The sequence below is a fragment of the Eubalaena glacialis genome, chromosome 4 (genome assembly GCF_028564815.1).
Source record: "Eubalaena glacialis isolate mEubGla1 chromosome 4, mEubGla1.1.hap2.+ XY, whole genome shotgun sequence".
In the NCBI taxonomy this organism is placed as follows: Eukaryota; Metazoa; Chordata; class Mammalia; order Artiodactyla; family Balaenidae; genus Eubalaena; species Eubalaena glacialis.
In genome coordinates, this window is record NC_083719.1 from 112,668,820 (window position 1) to 112,683,420 (window position 14,601).

Consider the following 14,601-nt stretch of genomic DNA (forward strand, 5'->3'; position numbering starts at 1 on the left):
GAGAAAATTCTTAGGAATGTTCCATCTCTCAATTACTCTTCAGTTTTTTTCTTCAGCCTTGGAACAGATTCCTATTTCTTTGGTTGAATACCAGATGTACTTCAATTTACAAAGTCATGTCATGCAAAGAATGTTTACTCTAAAATTTACTACATAAATTTTATAAATGTATGGTACGGCAAGAGGCTAGAACTAATTTATTTTGGTACAAATTTGGATTCATGTTAAAGATTAAGTGCACTTGTGATGTGCAATTCCTCTGTAACAGTACTTCTAACATAACTCTCTGTGCAAGGCACTATTCTAAGCACTTTAACATGATCACATTTCAAACTCAAGAGTAATCTTATGAGGTGGGTACTACCGTATTACAGATGAGGAAACTAGGTACAGATCAAGTAACTTTCTCATGGTCAACCAGCCAGTACGTGATAGAGCTGGGATTTGAACCCAGGCAGTCTGGTCTTTTAGCCAATAACTATACTATCCCTTAAGAGATGTTAAGGGATTGAGTTCAGTTTTAAAATTCTACTGAACTTAAATATTCATCCCAATTTGTGAAAATACCATGTTGATTGAGTTTTATATAGACTTGTGTCTATCCAGTGAAGAGGTTTTCACCATTTTCCACTTTTTTTTGTAATGTAAACAAGTAAAGTCTGGATATAGGAACACTGATCTCTGATAGAAAGCACTCTTGACTTATAGACCAATTTTTTTCCCCTTCCTAGAAATATCCTTGAGTCTGTACAGACACACACCCCAAAATTAAAAAGTTCCATGAATATGAATAACTTCTGAAACTGATATAAAAATTCTTCCTCATGTAGGTGGAAGGTAGTGGAGAGGAAAGCTATTGAAGGTGGCTTATTTAGTAAGTCTGTTGTGTGCCCAGTAAACAAGGTACCTATCTTAATTTATTCATTTAGTACTCTTTTAGAAGACAGAAGCCTGGGGCTCAAAAAACAATTTAGAGTTATGTCTAAGGTAACCTCAATTCTCCCAGGTTTTAAGAGAGATCAAGTTTTTAGGTCTTGGTGGTATTTATTACAATTCCTTTCTCCTGCATTCAGCAATGCAGAGTCCCAAAGGAATCTGGTATGTGGGGATTATGTATGTAAACAGAAAAGTCCATAGGTGGAAAGCTATTAAAGGTAAATGAAATTGTCCATAGGACAGGGGCCTTGTGCAAAGATGGTAGCCCTGTTACTTCAGTTCCCATCTAGTTAGGGAAAAACTAAACTGTTGTCTGATACGGGGAAATTCTAGTTACCTTGTTCCAGTATATGATATAGAACACAAAGATATATTAGAAACACACAGATGTGTGTGCTGTTTTTTCAGTAATTTCTCCCCACCATCACTACAGGTTTTTAAAATAATTTTGTCAATAATATCCTGAGGTTTTTAAGTTTTCTGTTCATAGCATGGACTAGGGCTTTCTTTTAGTTGGGCCCAAAAGATGAACGAGATGCACCCTATACAAAACTCTCTTAGCTCAGCAACATTAGTTCCTTGCTGGTTGAAATCAAGAGCCCTGGAAGGAAAAGCTCCAAGTTTCCTCTTTGGCATATGGAGGACTCAGACTTGGGCTAGAAGCCTGCATGGACTGTCAGGAACTCTGCCATTGACTTAGTGCTAAAGCTTGGCCACAAGATGCTTTTGTTTACCAGTGACTTCTGGAATTGTATATTTGGAAAAACTCTAAATATAGAGTGTACTGTGCTGAGTAAAATCAAATAACCTTTTAGCTGGTTAGAGAGGTCTTTACGTGGTGATGGTCTTCATTTGGTTACAAGTGTGATGCTTCTGTAGTCCTTTGGGGGGATATTAGAGCTGACCTCAGGCTCCATCAGCCTGAACCATTTAGTTGTCATTCTTCCTGGAATGCAGGAGGGCTTTTGTGGTGTCTTAAGGGCTGCCAAAGTGCAAGTGTAAGCACACTTAAGGCAGACCTCTTAATGCTGCTTCCTGTCTGAAGCCCTCTTCCCTTCCCCCTTTACAAACAAGGCCTTGTGCCAAGAATACTGCAGCCCACCAGCTAAATTGGACTAGCAGCACTTGAACAGAAGAATGTCAAAGGCAGCTCTTTGGCTGGCCTCTGCATAAAGTCATTCTACAAACCTTGAGTTGGGAGATTTTATGTTTTTATGTTTTATGTTTTTGTGTTGGTGCTAGTACAAAGACAACAGGAACAGGAAGCTTCTTGTTCTTATAACTATCCTGAGCAGAGAATAGGAAAGAATCCAGAGACTAGCTCATGGCTTCAGCTTCAGCTAAAGGCCTAGAATATCGCCTCCAAAGAAAATCTAGATTAGTGACCTTGCTGTATTGTAGTGGGCCTTGGCTATAGGACTGTACCTGCATGAGCACATAAGGCTGTGGTTTCAGGTGGAGAGTCCCTGGAACATCGGCTGGAAAGCTGCCTTTAGAATGAAGACTGTCAATCCCAGGGGTGGGTACAAGAGATCTCTCGCAAGCCAGAAAGATCAGCGAGGGCAGTACTGGGGCCTGGTGGTAAGTTGATGATACCATCTGTTAGGGAGAAAGTTTCCTTCCTAGCTTTCATTAGCCCTTACACATTGGTTCTTTGGCAGGGGCTGGATATTGTGCACAGAGCAGCTTGAGAACAGACCACGATCACCATGGCGCCCTCTCAAGACCTAAGTTTGAGGGATCAGGCTGTAAGAGCAACAATATAAGTACCAAAGATTGGAGCCAAACACTGGGAACTGCTTTCCAGATAACCTCTGGCAGTACATGCACAGGCCTAGGGAGGAGGCCAACAGGACAGCAGTGGACCTCCAAGAGTCCAAGCTCTGAATCCTCTGGGGACACTTTTTAATTAGCGGCTTTGTTTTTTGTTATAAAAGTAGAACCTAGTCATAAAAAATAAATTTGGTAAGCACAAAGGTAGAAGGAAGCATGAGTCATTCTCACCACCTGAGAAGTTGAGAACAGCTGGTTTAAGGGGAAGTGAGGACTGTAGGTGTTGGTCCAAGCCCAAATGTTTCCAATAGTCTGGGGCCCAAATTTCACACCCAAAGTGATAAGGAATCTAGTCAGTTTACAGTGTGAGACTCCAGGGCAAGCCTTCTGCCAGGCAGCTGTGTTCATGGAGAAAGGAGCATACCCACAGCCTTTGCAAGCACCAGACCCCTAGAGGTAGGGATTCCAAGGCTGGCCACGTGCTGACCCCTTTCCCCATCCTGCTTCTGCCCACTGTCCAAAACAGCCTGGCATTTAATTTGTGCTGCATTCTTCAGTGCCTGCTGCCATTTGTTCTGTCAACATAACTGCTGATACGTTGGCACCTTATGGGTGCCAAGCTGCAATGTTAGGTCCACCCTTTTGCAGCTTTGGGAATGGAGACTGGTCTGGTGGGGTGATTATGGGTGGTCATTTTTATTTTATGTAAATTTTATTTGAAACATTCATATCCTCCGAGCGTGGCCTCAAAGGGAAAGTAGGGCAGAAATGAAGCAATTCACTAAGTGCCAGGTACTTATACAGACATTGGTTTTTCTACGGAATCCTCCAATAAAGTAGGAATCATCCGCACAGTGCAGATCCCTACACTGAGGAACTCAAGAGGAAGGAATTACTACCAGTTCACAACTACTGGGGATAATTAAACATTCTTAATAAGAGAAAATGCTGAAGGGAAGGAAAAATGCAGCCCTAACAGCATGAGATTTTGGTGCTAGCATTCACAGCAAAGCAAGGGCTTTAATCACTAGGCCCATGCAGTTCAAGGTTGACCTTACTGTTAATTGCCCCTCCACTAAAGCAGGGGGTGGACCAAGACCTGCCTCAAGGGGCTTGCCTGGTGATCTAGTGGTTAAGAATCCGCCTTGCAATGCAGGAGACGCAGGATCAATCCCTGGTCAGGGAACCAAGATCCCACATGCTGCAGGGCAGCTAAGCCCACGCGCTGCAACTATTGAGCTTGCATGCCGCAACTAGAAAGAAGCCTGCGTGCCACAACTCAGACCCGACACAGCCAAAAATAAGATTAAAAAAGAAAAAAAAAGATCTGCCTCAGGCCCCTAACAGCTTCTTTCTCCTAGGCAAATAAGTTCAAGGGCCATATTCAAGGATATTTTTGGTTCACTGGCCTTTTTTTTTTACTAGGCTGGGAAAGAAGGATGGGACTTGGGCTGTGACTACCTGGATTATGTTCTAAAGAGGTATCCTTGTCTGACAGCACTGTCAAGGAAAAAACCTCTGGTTCACATGCCCAGGTCTAGAACAGGTAGGAATTAGCTCCATTCTAATAGGAGCTTAATAGTCTCAACTTTTACTTTCTATTTGATTTCCAAGGGTATCTGTTCAGGTGATGTAGTCTTTGTTACCCCACCTCCTCAGCTGGTACTCATGTCTACGAGCAAGGCTTCAGGCCCACCTCCATCTCTGATAGAAGCACATGCAAAGGACTCTGCCTCTACTGCTGGCAGTGTGAAAAAAAACCTTCCAAACCAAAATGAGAAAGGCAGTCAATACTGCCACCCCTTGCCCTGGGTGTCATAACTTAGAAGGGACAGAGTAAACTTTGGGAAAGAAATTAGCAGGCTTGCTTTTCATTTAAATAAACAGGTTCTCTGGCTAGCTATTTTAATGAAAAGCAAGGCAGGCAAGGTTCTGTTTCTTAAGAGGGAGAGGGAGAGCATGCATTTATTTGTTGAAGGAAGCAATTTCCATACGACCACCAACCTGTTTACGTTCTAAAATTCTTGCGTCTTAAGGATTATGTTTACTCTTATTCCTACAGAACTGAAAGGTATCCCTAAACTAGTCAAGAATGAGAGCCAGGACTAGATGACAAGACAACTAGATGACAGGCCTCAGACCCCAGAAGTTGACAGTCTCCTTCCAGACATAAGGGTACCCAGGCAGAGACTTTAGAGCTGGACAGCTGGGAAACACAAGTCACCTGACGGTTAGGGTATATATATCTCATGTCAGATACAACAATGTGTATTTTCACGGCCATTTACTACAGATAGCAAAGCAACAGAGGATGGGCAGTGATAGTTAATGTGATTCCTCCCAGTGCCCACAGAATAGGTAAGCCACAAGTCCAAATGGATCCTGGAAAAGTTCAGAGGGAATCCTTTCCTTTGCAAAGGCAGAATATTGATCAGGTGGGCCACAGACTCTGAGGAATGTTTCAAAAAGCAACTTTCTGGATAACATAAAAGGGCATCACTATTAACTGAGCACCCTAAACTGTACCGTTAGTATAGGTCACCCAAACACAGGTCTGAAATGTACAGGTCCATTTATATGTAAATTGTTTTCAATAAATATGTACAGGATCTGCAGTTGGTTGAATCCATGGGTTGTTCAAGGATCAATTGTAGTTGCTTCTCAAAAGGTCTTGAGACTTATGTTTTTAACAGATAAGATCCTCTCCTAGTCATTACTTGCAGTAATACTTTACCATGTCCCTTCCTGTGATCTCACTTGATCCTCACCCCATCCTGTGGAGGGTTGTATATATGAAGAGACCAGTAGCTTGCAGCTTATATCTGGTGTGAGCTCCAGTTTCAGATCTAAGAGTGGGCCATTTTACTTGCACAAGGAGTGCTGCAATGCAAATTTTAGATTTCTATGCCACTTTCCACTCCAAAAAAACAAAGGATAAAATTCTAAAATACTGATTAATTTTATAGGTGAGATAGCCACAGAGGTTGTGAAGGTAAGACGAAAAACAGGCAGCTTATCCTGGGAAGAGTAATGGGATCCTGAAACAGAAAAAGGATATTAAGTGAAAACTAAGGAAGTCTCAATGAAGTGTGGACATTAGTTAATAGTGTACCAGTATTGGTTCATTAATTATAACAAATGTACCATACTAATGTAAGATGCTAGTAATAGGGGAAACTGTGCAGAGTATATGGGAACTCTGAACTATCTTTGCAGACTTCCTGTAAATCTAGAATTGTTCTAAAATAAAAGCTTATTTTTAAAAAGTTTGAAAAAAAGGGCAGCTTAAACTGAGGAAACAGAGAAAACCCACTAGAAAATGGCACCAGAAAATTTGATTAACTAGAGAAGTCTTCAAACACTATAAAGACTTTGCAATTGATATGTTCCTGATAGGACATTTTATTTTATATCTTATAGAGAGGCCAAGGCTCACTGAGCACCGTGCTTGGCCCTCTAACATCTTAATCCTTGCCATAGGTCTTTGTGGTAGGTATTTCTGTGATCTTCATTTTCCAGGAAAGGCCACCGGAGAAAAGTGGCTTGTCAGAGGTCCTGAGGTCTTCACTTGGCCCACCCTAGTGGTCACTACAGATTAGAGCTAGAAGCTGCACAGAGATGTGGTATGCTGTTTGGCCTTAACCTTGAGCCATGGGTGAGAGTCGTCCTACTTCTCTGCTCCCAGACACCACGCTCCCACAGTTGCTCTCCTCTTCAGCACTTCAGTGACCTGAGTTTACCAGTAGATTAAGCTAAGGCAGGTCCACTGTCGTATTCTGCCACCCTCTCCTGTACAGTGATAAGTGAATCCTGCTGTGACTGTTACATTGTTGCCCCCCAAATGAAGTCCCTCTCGGTATTTATGCCTGGAGATAAGTACTTAAGAGTGGGTACTAAATAAGAAAGAGGAACAGGGAGGGCGTAAGAAACATACATCAACTGAAAGGGGGAAATTAATAAAACCAGAATTTCTGAGCAAAGCAGCACTGCACTAATAAGCAAGTATTTCTTGAGGGACTTTGTACAAGGCAATTCCTCAAGCCCAGAATACTGAAGCCTCAGGCTCCCTGCAGAAAAAGAGAATATGGGCTTTATTCAGCGGCCTGGAAGGCTTTCTAGAGAACCTACAATCAACTGGCTGCCTGGAACAAGCTGTGGAATCTTGTGTCAATGAGTTTTAAAATAAGGCTTTTTTATAGGCTGCCTCTTCCCATGAGCTGGTAGATACCTGAAGCCTATGATTTGATTTTCACTCAACTCTTTAAAAAAAGATGAAGTGTGTGTGGCAATAGGGTACATGGATGGTGTAAACTTCAGGTAGAAATAAGGGATATAGTTTACCTCAGTCGGCGGGGAAAAAAGACCATAAAGCAGAATCACACATAAAGGTACGTTGTTGAAAAATCCAAAGTGTAAAATTCACTACCTGCCATTATTACATCAACATTAAAAAAAAAAACAGGCATTTTTAACATTTTGACCAACATTCAAAACCTGAAAATAAAAAAGAGGGCATGATTTATAAATACATAAATATCCATGCATACTTTTACAATGATAGCTACTAGAAGAATGAGAACTTTTAAAACGTCAATCTAGACAAGATTCCCTTTCATTCCAATTGCCTCTTTCCTACATGTTGTTAATATCAAGAGTCTTAAGAGAGCTGCTGAGGTCAATGTCATATTCATCCCAGCCTCCTTTCCAAGCCTGTAACTAATGATGAAAATGTGATGAATCTTCTGCCTTAGCTTTGATGCTAGGAAAAAAAGAAAAAGTTAGTAGCCATGTAGTCTAATGAATCAAATTCATAAATTAAGATACAGCAGTGATGCAATATTTATGTACTACCCAGATGGTAGGTAGACTCAGAAATTAAGATTTTACTACATACAGAAAATTCAGCAAAACACTGACCATACTATCCATTTGGAAGCCAGAGTCTAATTTTTTTGTCTTGTCACTTGTGATCTATAAATGTTCACAATTTAAAGCGATAACAGAAATACTTAAAAAATAACTTTTTCCATGGCATGCTCCGCAATGAAGGCTTCTAAAAACAGAATCACAGGGCTTCCCTGGTGGCGCAGTGGTTGAGAGTCTACCTGCCAGTGCAGGGGACACGGGTTCGAGCCCTGGTCTGGGAAGATCCCACATGCCGCGGAGCAACTGGGCCCGTGAGCCATAATTACTGAGCCTGCGCGTCTGGAGCCTGTGCTCTGCAACAAGAGAGGCCGCGATAGTGAGAGGCCCGCACACCGCGATGAAGAGTGGCCCCCGCTTGCCACAACTAGGGGAAGCCCTCGCACAGAAACGAAGACCCAACACAGCCATAAATAAATTAATTAAAAAAAAAAACAAAAAAAAAACAGAATCACATAAACACTTATTGTTCTAAATTAAAATCAGTTGAATCCAGGTAGTAATTTACAACATTTCACATTGAGTCAGGATATTTAGGAGATGTGAAGGTTATAGGTTTCTGGATTTCACACTATTAGAAACTATAGAAACTGCATGTTTTCTAACAGTGGTGAACTGAAGCAGATAAATTCTTTCTGGGTACTCTCTAGCACCATTGGTAAATTTAAACTTGGCTTTAGACAACTTTTAAGCAGGGTGCAAAGAAATCATTTTGTCTGTCACCTTCTATTTGAATGGATTTCCTTAAGATTTAGCAGTGCAAGTGAATCAGTCTGAGACACTTTTTAGTAAGCAGAGTTTTCAAGGTATGACCTATTTCCTAGCTTAAGCCTGTCACTCCAGTCTTTGAGAAGTGAAGAAGCGAAATTCCTCAGCAAAAGCAAAATATAAGAGGGCTTTGTCTTTTTAGGAGAATGCAGTATCACCTAAAGAAACCATCTTTAGTCCAAAAGGAAAGAGAATCCCCTAAGCCATCTCTCAAATTTCCAATAGGATAGACCAAGGCTATAGCAGAAGAGTTGCCACTGGCTTTGGCTGCTGCAAGTATGGTCTTTGACTCAAGGTGCTGGCAGGTGATTCACTCAGCCTGGGCACCAGGCAACAGACTGGCCTGTGGGGTCAGACAGAGCTTTTCTGGCTTCTTCTATTTCTGTGGATAAAGGGAAAAGAAAGGTAGCTCCATGGAGCATTTATCTTAGGATACAAGACAAAACCTGATTTAACTAATCTGATAAGCTGAAAAAAAAATTTTTTAAATAGTTGCCATCTTATTAGAATCACATCTCCTTCCACCAATGGAGTGGCTGCTCCATTACTTTAGAGCTTGCCAAGACTGTATACAATGCACAAAAAACCTCTTGAAAGGCAGGCACACTTGTTTTTCCAACTTCTCTTTCACATTTCATATTTAGTCACTTTCCATACTGCCACTTTCCCTCTTGGACAAAAATGTTCTTAGGGGGACTTCCCTGGTGGCGCAGTGGTTAAGAATACGCCTGCCAATGCAGGGGACCCAGGTTCGAGCCCTGGTCTGGGAAGATCCCACATGCTGCGGAGCAACTAAGCCCATGTGCCACAACGACTAAGCCTGCAGTCTAGAGCCCGTGTGCCACGACTACTGAAGCCTGCGCGCCTAGAGCCTGTGCTCTGCAACAAGACAAGCCACCGCAATTAGAAGCCCGCGCGCCACAATGAAGAGTAGCCCCTGCTTGCCGCAACTAGAGAAAGCCCGCGCGCAGCAACGAAGACTCAACGCAGCCAAAAATAAATAAAAATAAATTTATAAAAAAAAAATGTTCTTAGGAAAAATGGAGTAATTAAGTGGACAGATTTTTTGAGCCAATAATGATAGCTTCTTAGTCAATCACTCCTCTTTCTCCTTAAGACAATGCCTTGGAAATATAAACTCTGACAGTCTTAGTAATAACATCATTCCTGAGTGAGCTGCTGCTCTTTGTTAATTATTGCTCATTAATGGGTAAAGCCGGTTGGTCAATCACGATGTCTGCTAGTAAGTACCTAGGGAGGGCTGTTAGATAACTGAGACTCTTCAAAATATTTGTGTCTGAATCCCCCTTTTTCAAAAATAAATCATACACTGCAAATATCTGACAAATACCACCTGTCAGAGACCAATACTCATTTCTTTTCTTAGATTCCACATCCCCCTTTCCCCGCCAAAAAAAGAGTTGGACAGACCACAGAGGTGTACTACCCTTAAAACTGCAGAATAACCATGAAGTATTTTTAAAATCTTACTTTAAAGAACTTATGTCCCTAAGTTATCTTCACTATTCAGTCTCGGGATACCAATAATGCCAGGCGATTCATTTCCACTTGCTAGCTAGCTTCAAAACCCAACTAAAATAATTTTAGAGCTAGGGATCAAAGAACTATAACTGACCTTTTCAGGTGCATGGCTCAACATCAAAGATTTTTGTTTTTGTTTTTTGTTTCTGGGCTGGCAATGTTGCTTAATGTTTGCCAGCCTCTATCTATTACATGCAAAAACCTCGGGCAAGAAGACAAAAAAAAACTGCTGCAAAGCTCCCAGGGCGCTCTTTCCAGTGGGCTCTCAGGGTAGCCTTCAATAGAGAAGGGACAGCCTTCAACACAACACAATTCTGTCATGGCACACAGATCAAATGACTTGTTCTCAGGACAGGCTTATCTAAAAGACTCTTACCAACTGGCAAAACTCTACACATCCTCTAAGTATCTCACTTTTCAGGATCAACTTAGCTTCATTTTCAGTGACATCAACAGTCTAAAACTTGGTTACTAAGAAAACATAAGTTTTATTTGAAGGAAGTTCAAACATATATAATCAAAAAGTGCTATAGAAATACAGGCTCCCTGTAGGCTTCTTCCAGGTAGCTAGGTGCCAATCATTAGTCTGATGGCAGAGCTCGTTTCAGGGATGCCAAAGTTCATTTCTGAGGACTCTTCTCTGGAGGCTGACACTGTGCAGTTAAAGTGTCAAAAATGAACATCCCAGGACAGGGCTCCCTACATTTTTGAGGTTCAAGACCCCTTTACAATGTTTATAACAGTTTAGAAACTCTTCTCCTCAACACACATACATATACTTCTTCACACCAGCCTATGGATAATGTTAGGGATGTGCATATTAATTACAGAACCTCCTTAGTCTCTTCTGGAGTCTGAAGCCCAAATATCGTGAAGTGTTCTGACCTCTAACATCCCAGTATGACGGGAAAGAGACAGAGAAGTATAACAAAATTTATGTGAAAACGGATCTTACGGAGGGCAGAATACCTCTTAAGACCAAAAGGCCAAGGAAAGAATCAGCCATGAGCAGTCAGGAAGTAAAGGCTCATCCTATTCCCTGCCTGCCCCTGACGAATGGGGTGCAATCAGGTGGCCGGAAATTATCTAGACGCCCCATGCCTGGGCCCCAGGAACCTCACCGCTAGGATACTGAAGGACTTACTAGAGGTTTTTTTAAAATATTATATAAGAGAATCCAAAAAGTCACAAACTCCCAATTCACAACGGCTCCCGGGCTACAAACAATAGCCCTGTTAACAGATTTTAAAAACAAAATAGCCCCTTGAACACAACCTGAACTTTTGATTCCAGGTTCAATTAAAAAACAATACTTTTTTAAGGAAAAATATCTGAAATCAAGTGGGGTGTGCTGTTTGGGGCTGAAGTACTTTCTGGGCAGCTGAGGATTTGATTAGCTCCTGACACTCACACTGAAGGGAACCTTGTTATATGCCCAGCTTCCCAAAAAAAAGACCCAACTAGGGTGAAGCAAGGGCTTACCTATGTTTCTGACTATAGAACTATAAGAGAGGCCAGCAGTCTTTACTCTTTTGCTTTGGTCAATTTTGTAAGCACTTTCTGAGCATCTTCTCTGGGTTATGCCTATACTAGGTTTTGGAATTAGAAGGACTAATATCTTAAGCACCATCTCTTCCCTCAAGAAGCTTACAATCTGCTCTTAAAAAGGTCTGGGTAAAGTGCTAAAGAAATAAACTACGGGAGATGAGGAAGCAATTAATTTTGTTGCCTGAGGAGACCAGGGCAAATGAGAAAAACCATATCTTGGGAGATTGTGAAAAGCAGTTGGGACGCCCAGCCCCATCCTCTGAGCTTCCTTCTGCCACACTCTCCATGGCCCCAGCCAAAGGACCCAGATACAAGGCTCAACAGGCAGCAGCTCACCATGTAAAAAATCCACAGCCTCAGATCAGAACAAGCCTGGCAGAATAGGGAAAAGCTATGATGATATTACTCCATCTACATTTCCATCAGCAAGTCAGAGGGTCCAAACAGGTCTGGTGGGGTCCTCACCGACTGGGGTAAGGATGAGTTAATGTTACCAACAAGATTTTTTAATAAGTGGGAAACTGTAGCACTCTAACCAACATTTTCTTAAAATTCAAGCAAAAAGCTCAAAACAGAATTTTCCTAAAGGAACTGAAGAGGTTGAGTTTATGTGTTACTCTACCAACAATGCATAATTTATCTACTGAGTTGTTCTCTAGTTACAAAAAGGCTTATACCAATTACAGAGAAATAAAATGAAAGGGCTTAGATTGGGGTAGTAAACAAGAGCATTCAGAAAACAATATACTCTAATACATCATCATAAAGGCAGGGGCCGTTAGCTCTACACCATTTCAAATGCACTTGGAAATCCTGTTTACCTTTTTCATTAATTCACTTCTGGTAGTAAATTGTGGCAGGTCTTCCACTTCAATCCCATCAGCCATTTCCATCACCTTGTCTAAAAGGTCTTTGTTGTAACTGCACGATAAAAAGTAGTAAGATAGAAACCGTGGAAGAATTATTGTCACTGTGGGCTAAAAAGAAATTGCAGGTAGCTGGACTATAAACTCAACTCTCAGAGGAACGATCTGATACTACTGGGGAAACTGATAGATGTTCAGCATCAAGTTAGAAAATAGTTCTTGCGCATGTGGATACAGAAGCAGCACTAGGGATGCCAATGGAGCAGGTGTTTTAAGATTTACAAAACAAACAAGACTTACAAAAATAGAGGCACTGTACCTCTGGCAGTATATATTCACGGATATGATATGAGGGCCAAAATTCTTTTTTATTTTTTTGAACATGTGGAGTATTGGTCTAACGAAAATAACATTATTTGTTCATTTGTCCAATTTTCTGACATTTGCCTAATCTTGGATCCTGTTAACCAGAATTTACTAGAGGAACCTGGAAGTCAGAGAAAAGGGAGGGATACAGCAGGCACTGCTTCCCCATATCCTGTTCTAATAACTCCCCAAATCTGAAAGCAAAACCAAGCAGCTTAGGGCTGGACGGACCATGTGACCAGACAGCCATAAGGAGCACAGAAACCAGGACTAAGCCAAGTCATCTCATTATCCTAACACAATTTCAGGAAATGCTAAATAAAAGGATGTGGGAGCCTCAAGATTTGCCACCTGCTTCATGGAGTGGCAGAGGGAGTGCCATTTCAAAAAGTCCCTTGAAGGCGTTTGTTATTTTGATAAAACGAAAGGCAGAGAGGCAAAGACTGCTGCTTGCTACAGGGTCCAGCAGACTAGGACATGGGGAGAAAAAGACAAGGGCCACAGATTACATCCTGCCATAAATGGTAAAATCCACCAATCCTGCTAGATGCTGCATGACCCTAGGTATGTCTCTTTCCCTCTCTCAGCTTCGTAGATGTAAACTGGAGATCTCAGTTTCTGTCCCTGCACGTTTGCCATGTGGAAGAAAGGAGCTAATGAACTTAAAATGCCCTCTGCAAAGGTGACAGTTTGAAGTAATAATAATAATAATATAAATAACAATGGCAACTCGAACGCCTAGCATGTATAGAGCTCTTGCGAGATGACAGCCTGTGCTAAGTGCTTTTTACCCTTTAATACTGTAGTCATCACAACTAATTTTCCAGATGAGGAAACTAAAGCTCAGAGAGATTAAGTATCTTTCCAAAGGATTGGCTAGGGTGGAAACCTGCCTTAGGCCTGTCTAGTACGGTTGGAGTTTGGGGGCAGGGTCAGCCTTGGGCAGGGGTCAGCCCTGGGGGAGGACTGCGGATCGGGACAGGGTCAGCCAGCCGCCAGGGGTCCGCACCTGCAACCCAGGAAGAGGTGGTTGGCCCAGACCATGGAGAGGGATAGCAGCTGGTCCAGGCGGCCGCCGCCGTCTGGCGGGTCGCGGTAGTCGGGCAGGTGGCGCAGGATGAATTCCATGCGGGCCTTCCATTGCTTCTCGCTCTCCGAGTAGGAGCGGAACTGCTCAGCGAAGTCGGTCGCCTGCCGCACACCCGAAACCAGCTCCTCCACGGCTGCTGCCGCCTCGCCACCCACCATGGCGCCCTCCGCCGCTGAGGGCCGGACCCGCCCACCGCCTTCCGTACACGCACTGCGCCACCTCCCCGCGGCTAGAGGGGCCGCAGCGGCGAGCGACTGCTCAGGCGGACTGGACTGGAGCGCCCTCGGCGGGCGCGGCGGCCTCACCCGGCCCGGCCCCTCAGACTTCTGCAGCCACGGCCCCTGGAGTGGGTCTACCCCGGGGCCTCAGGGGCAGTTCTCTGCCCACCCCGCGGGGAGCCAGTAGGGAAACTGAGGCCCTCCCAAGCACAGAGTGAGGGCGGCCCTCTCCAATTCGGCAGCCGGATGCCAGCCAGGACTGTACTGTGTCCTTGGCCTGGGAATTCCCCGGGCACCCGGCCCGCAGACCGATGCCCCCAGTTCTGAGGACGTATAGGTGTAGCTGCTCTGGATCTACTTTTATCGATTCCCAGAGGTCTCGACACTCCACCCAGGTTGTGGCCCGCCTTCCTGGAGCCAGTAATCCATCCAACTGAATACCTGCCAGACCCTTTGCTAGGTACTAGAGATGCAATGAGAGCAAATTCAGAGCGCTGCTCTAATGAACTTTACAGTCGTGAATACTTAATTGCTCAAGGGTAACTTTTCAAAGTTGACAACTTTTAATAAA

At 43.0% G+C, this 14,601-nt stretch overlaps 1 protein-coding gene across 3 annotated transcripts; it reads right to left on the minus strand.

Moving 5' to 3' along the window:
• Positions 1-5,623: 5,623 nt before the first annotated feature.
• On the minus strand, positions 5,624-13,987 carry CDKN2AIPNL (CDKN2A interacting protein N-terminal like). 3 transcript variants are annotated; one of them, XM_061188178.1, is made up of 3 exons: positions 13,732-13,987; positions 12,312-12,411; positions 5,624-5,747 (listed from the first exon to the last, which is right to left on the minus strand). In XM_061188178.1, exons 1-3 carry the CDS (start codon positions 13,968-13,970, stop codon positions 5,670-5,672), a joined length of 417 nt encoding a protein of 138 aa, XP_061044161.1. In that variant the 5' UTR covers positions 13,971-13,987; the 3' UTR covers positions 5,624-5,669. The 3 variants fall into 3 exon arrangements, with proteins under 3 accessions (XP_061044161.1, XP_061044163.1, XP_061044164.1); XM_061188180.1 differs by lacking the exon at positions 5,624-5,747 and adding an exon at positions 7,176-7,468; XM_061188181.1 differs by lacking the exon at positions 5,624-5,747 and adding an exon at positions 8,382-8,782.
• Positions 13,988-14,601: the final 614 nt, after the last annotated feature.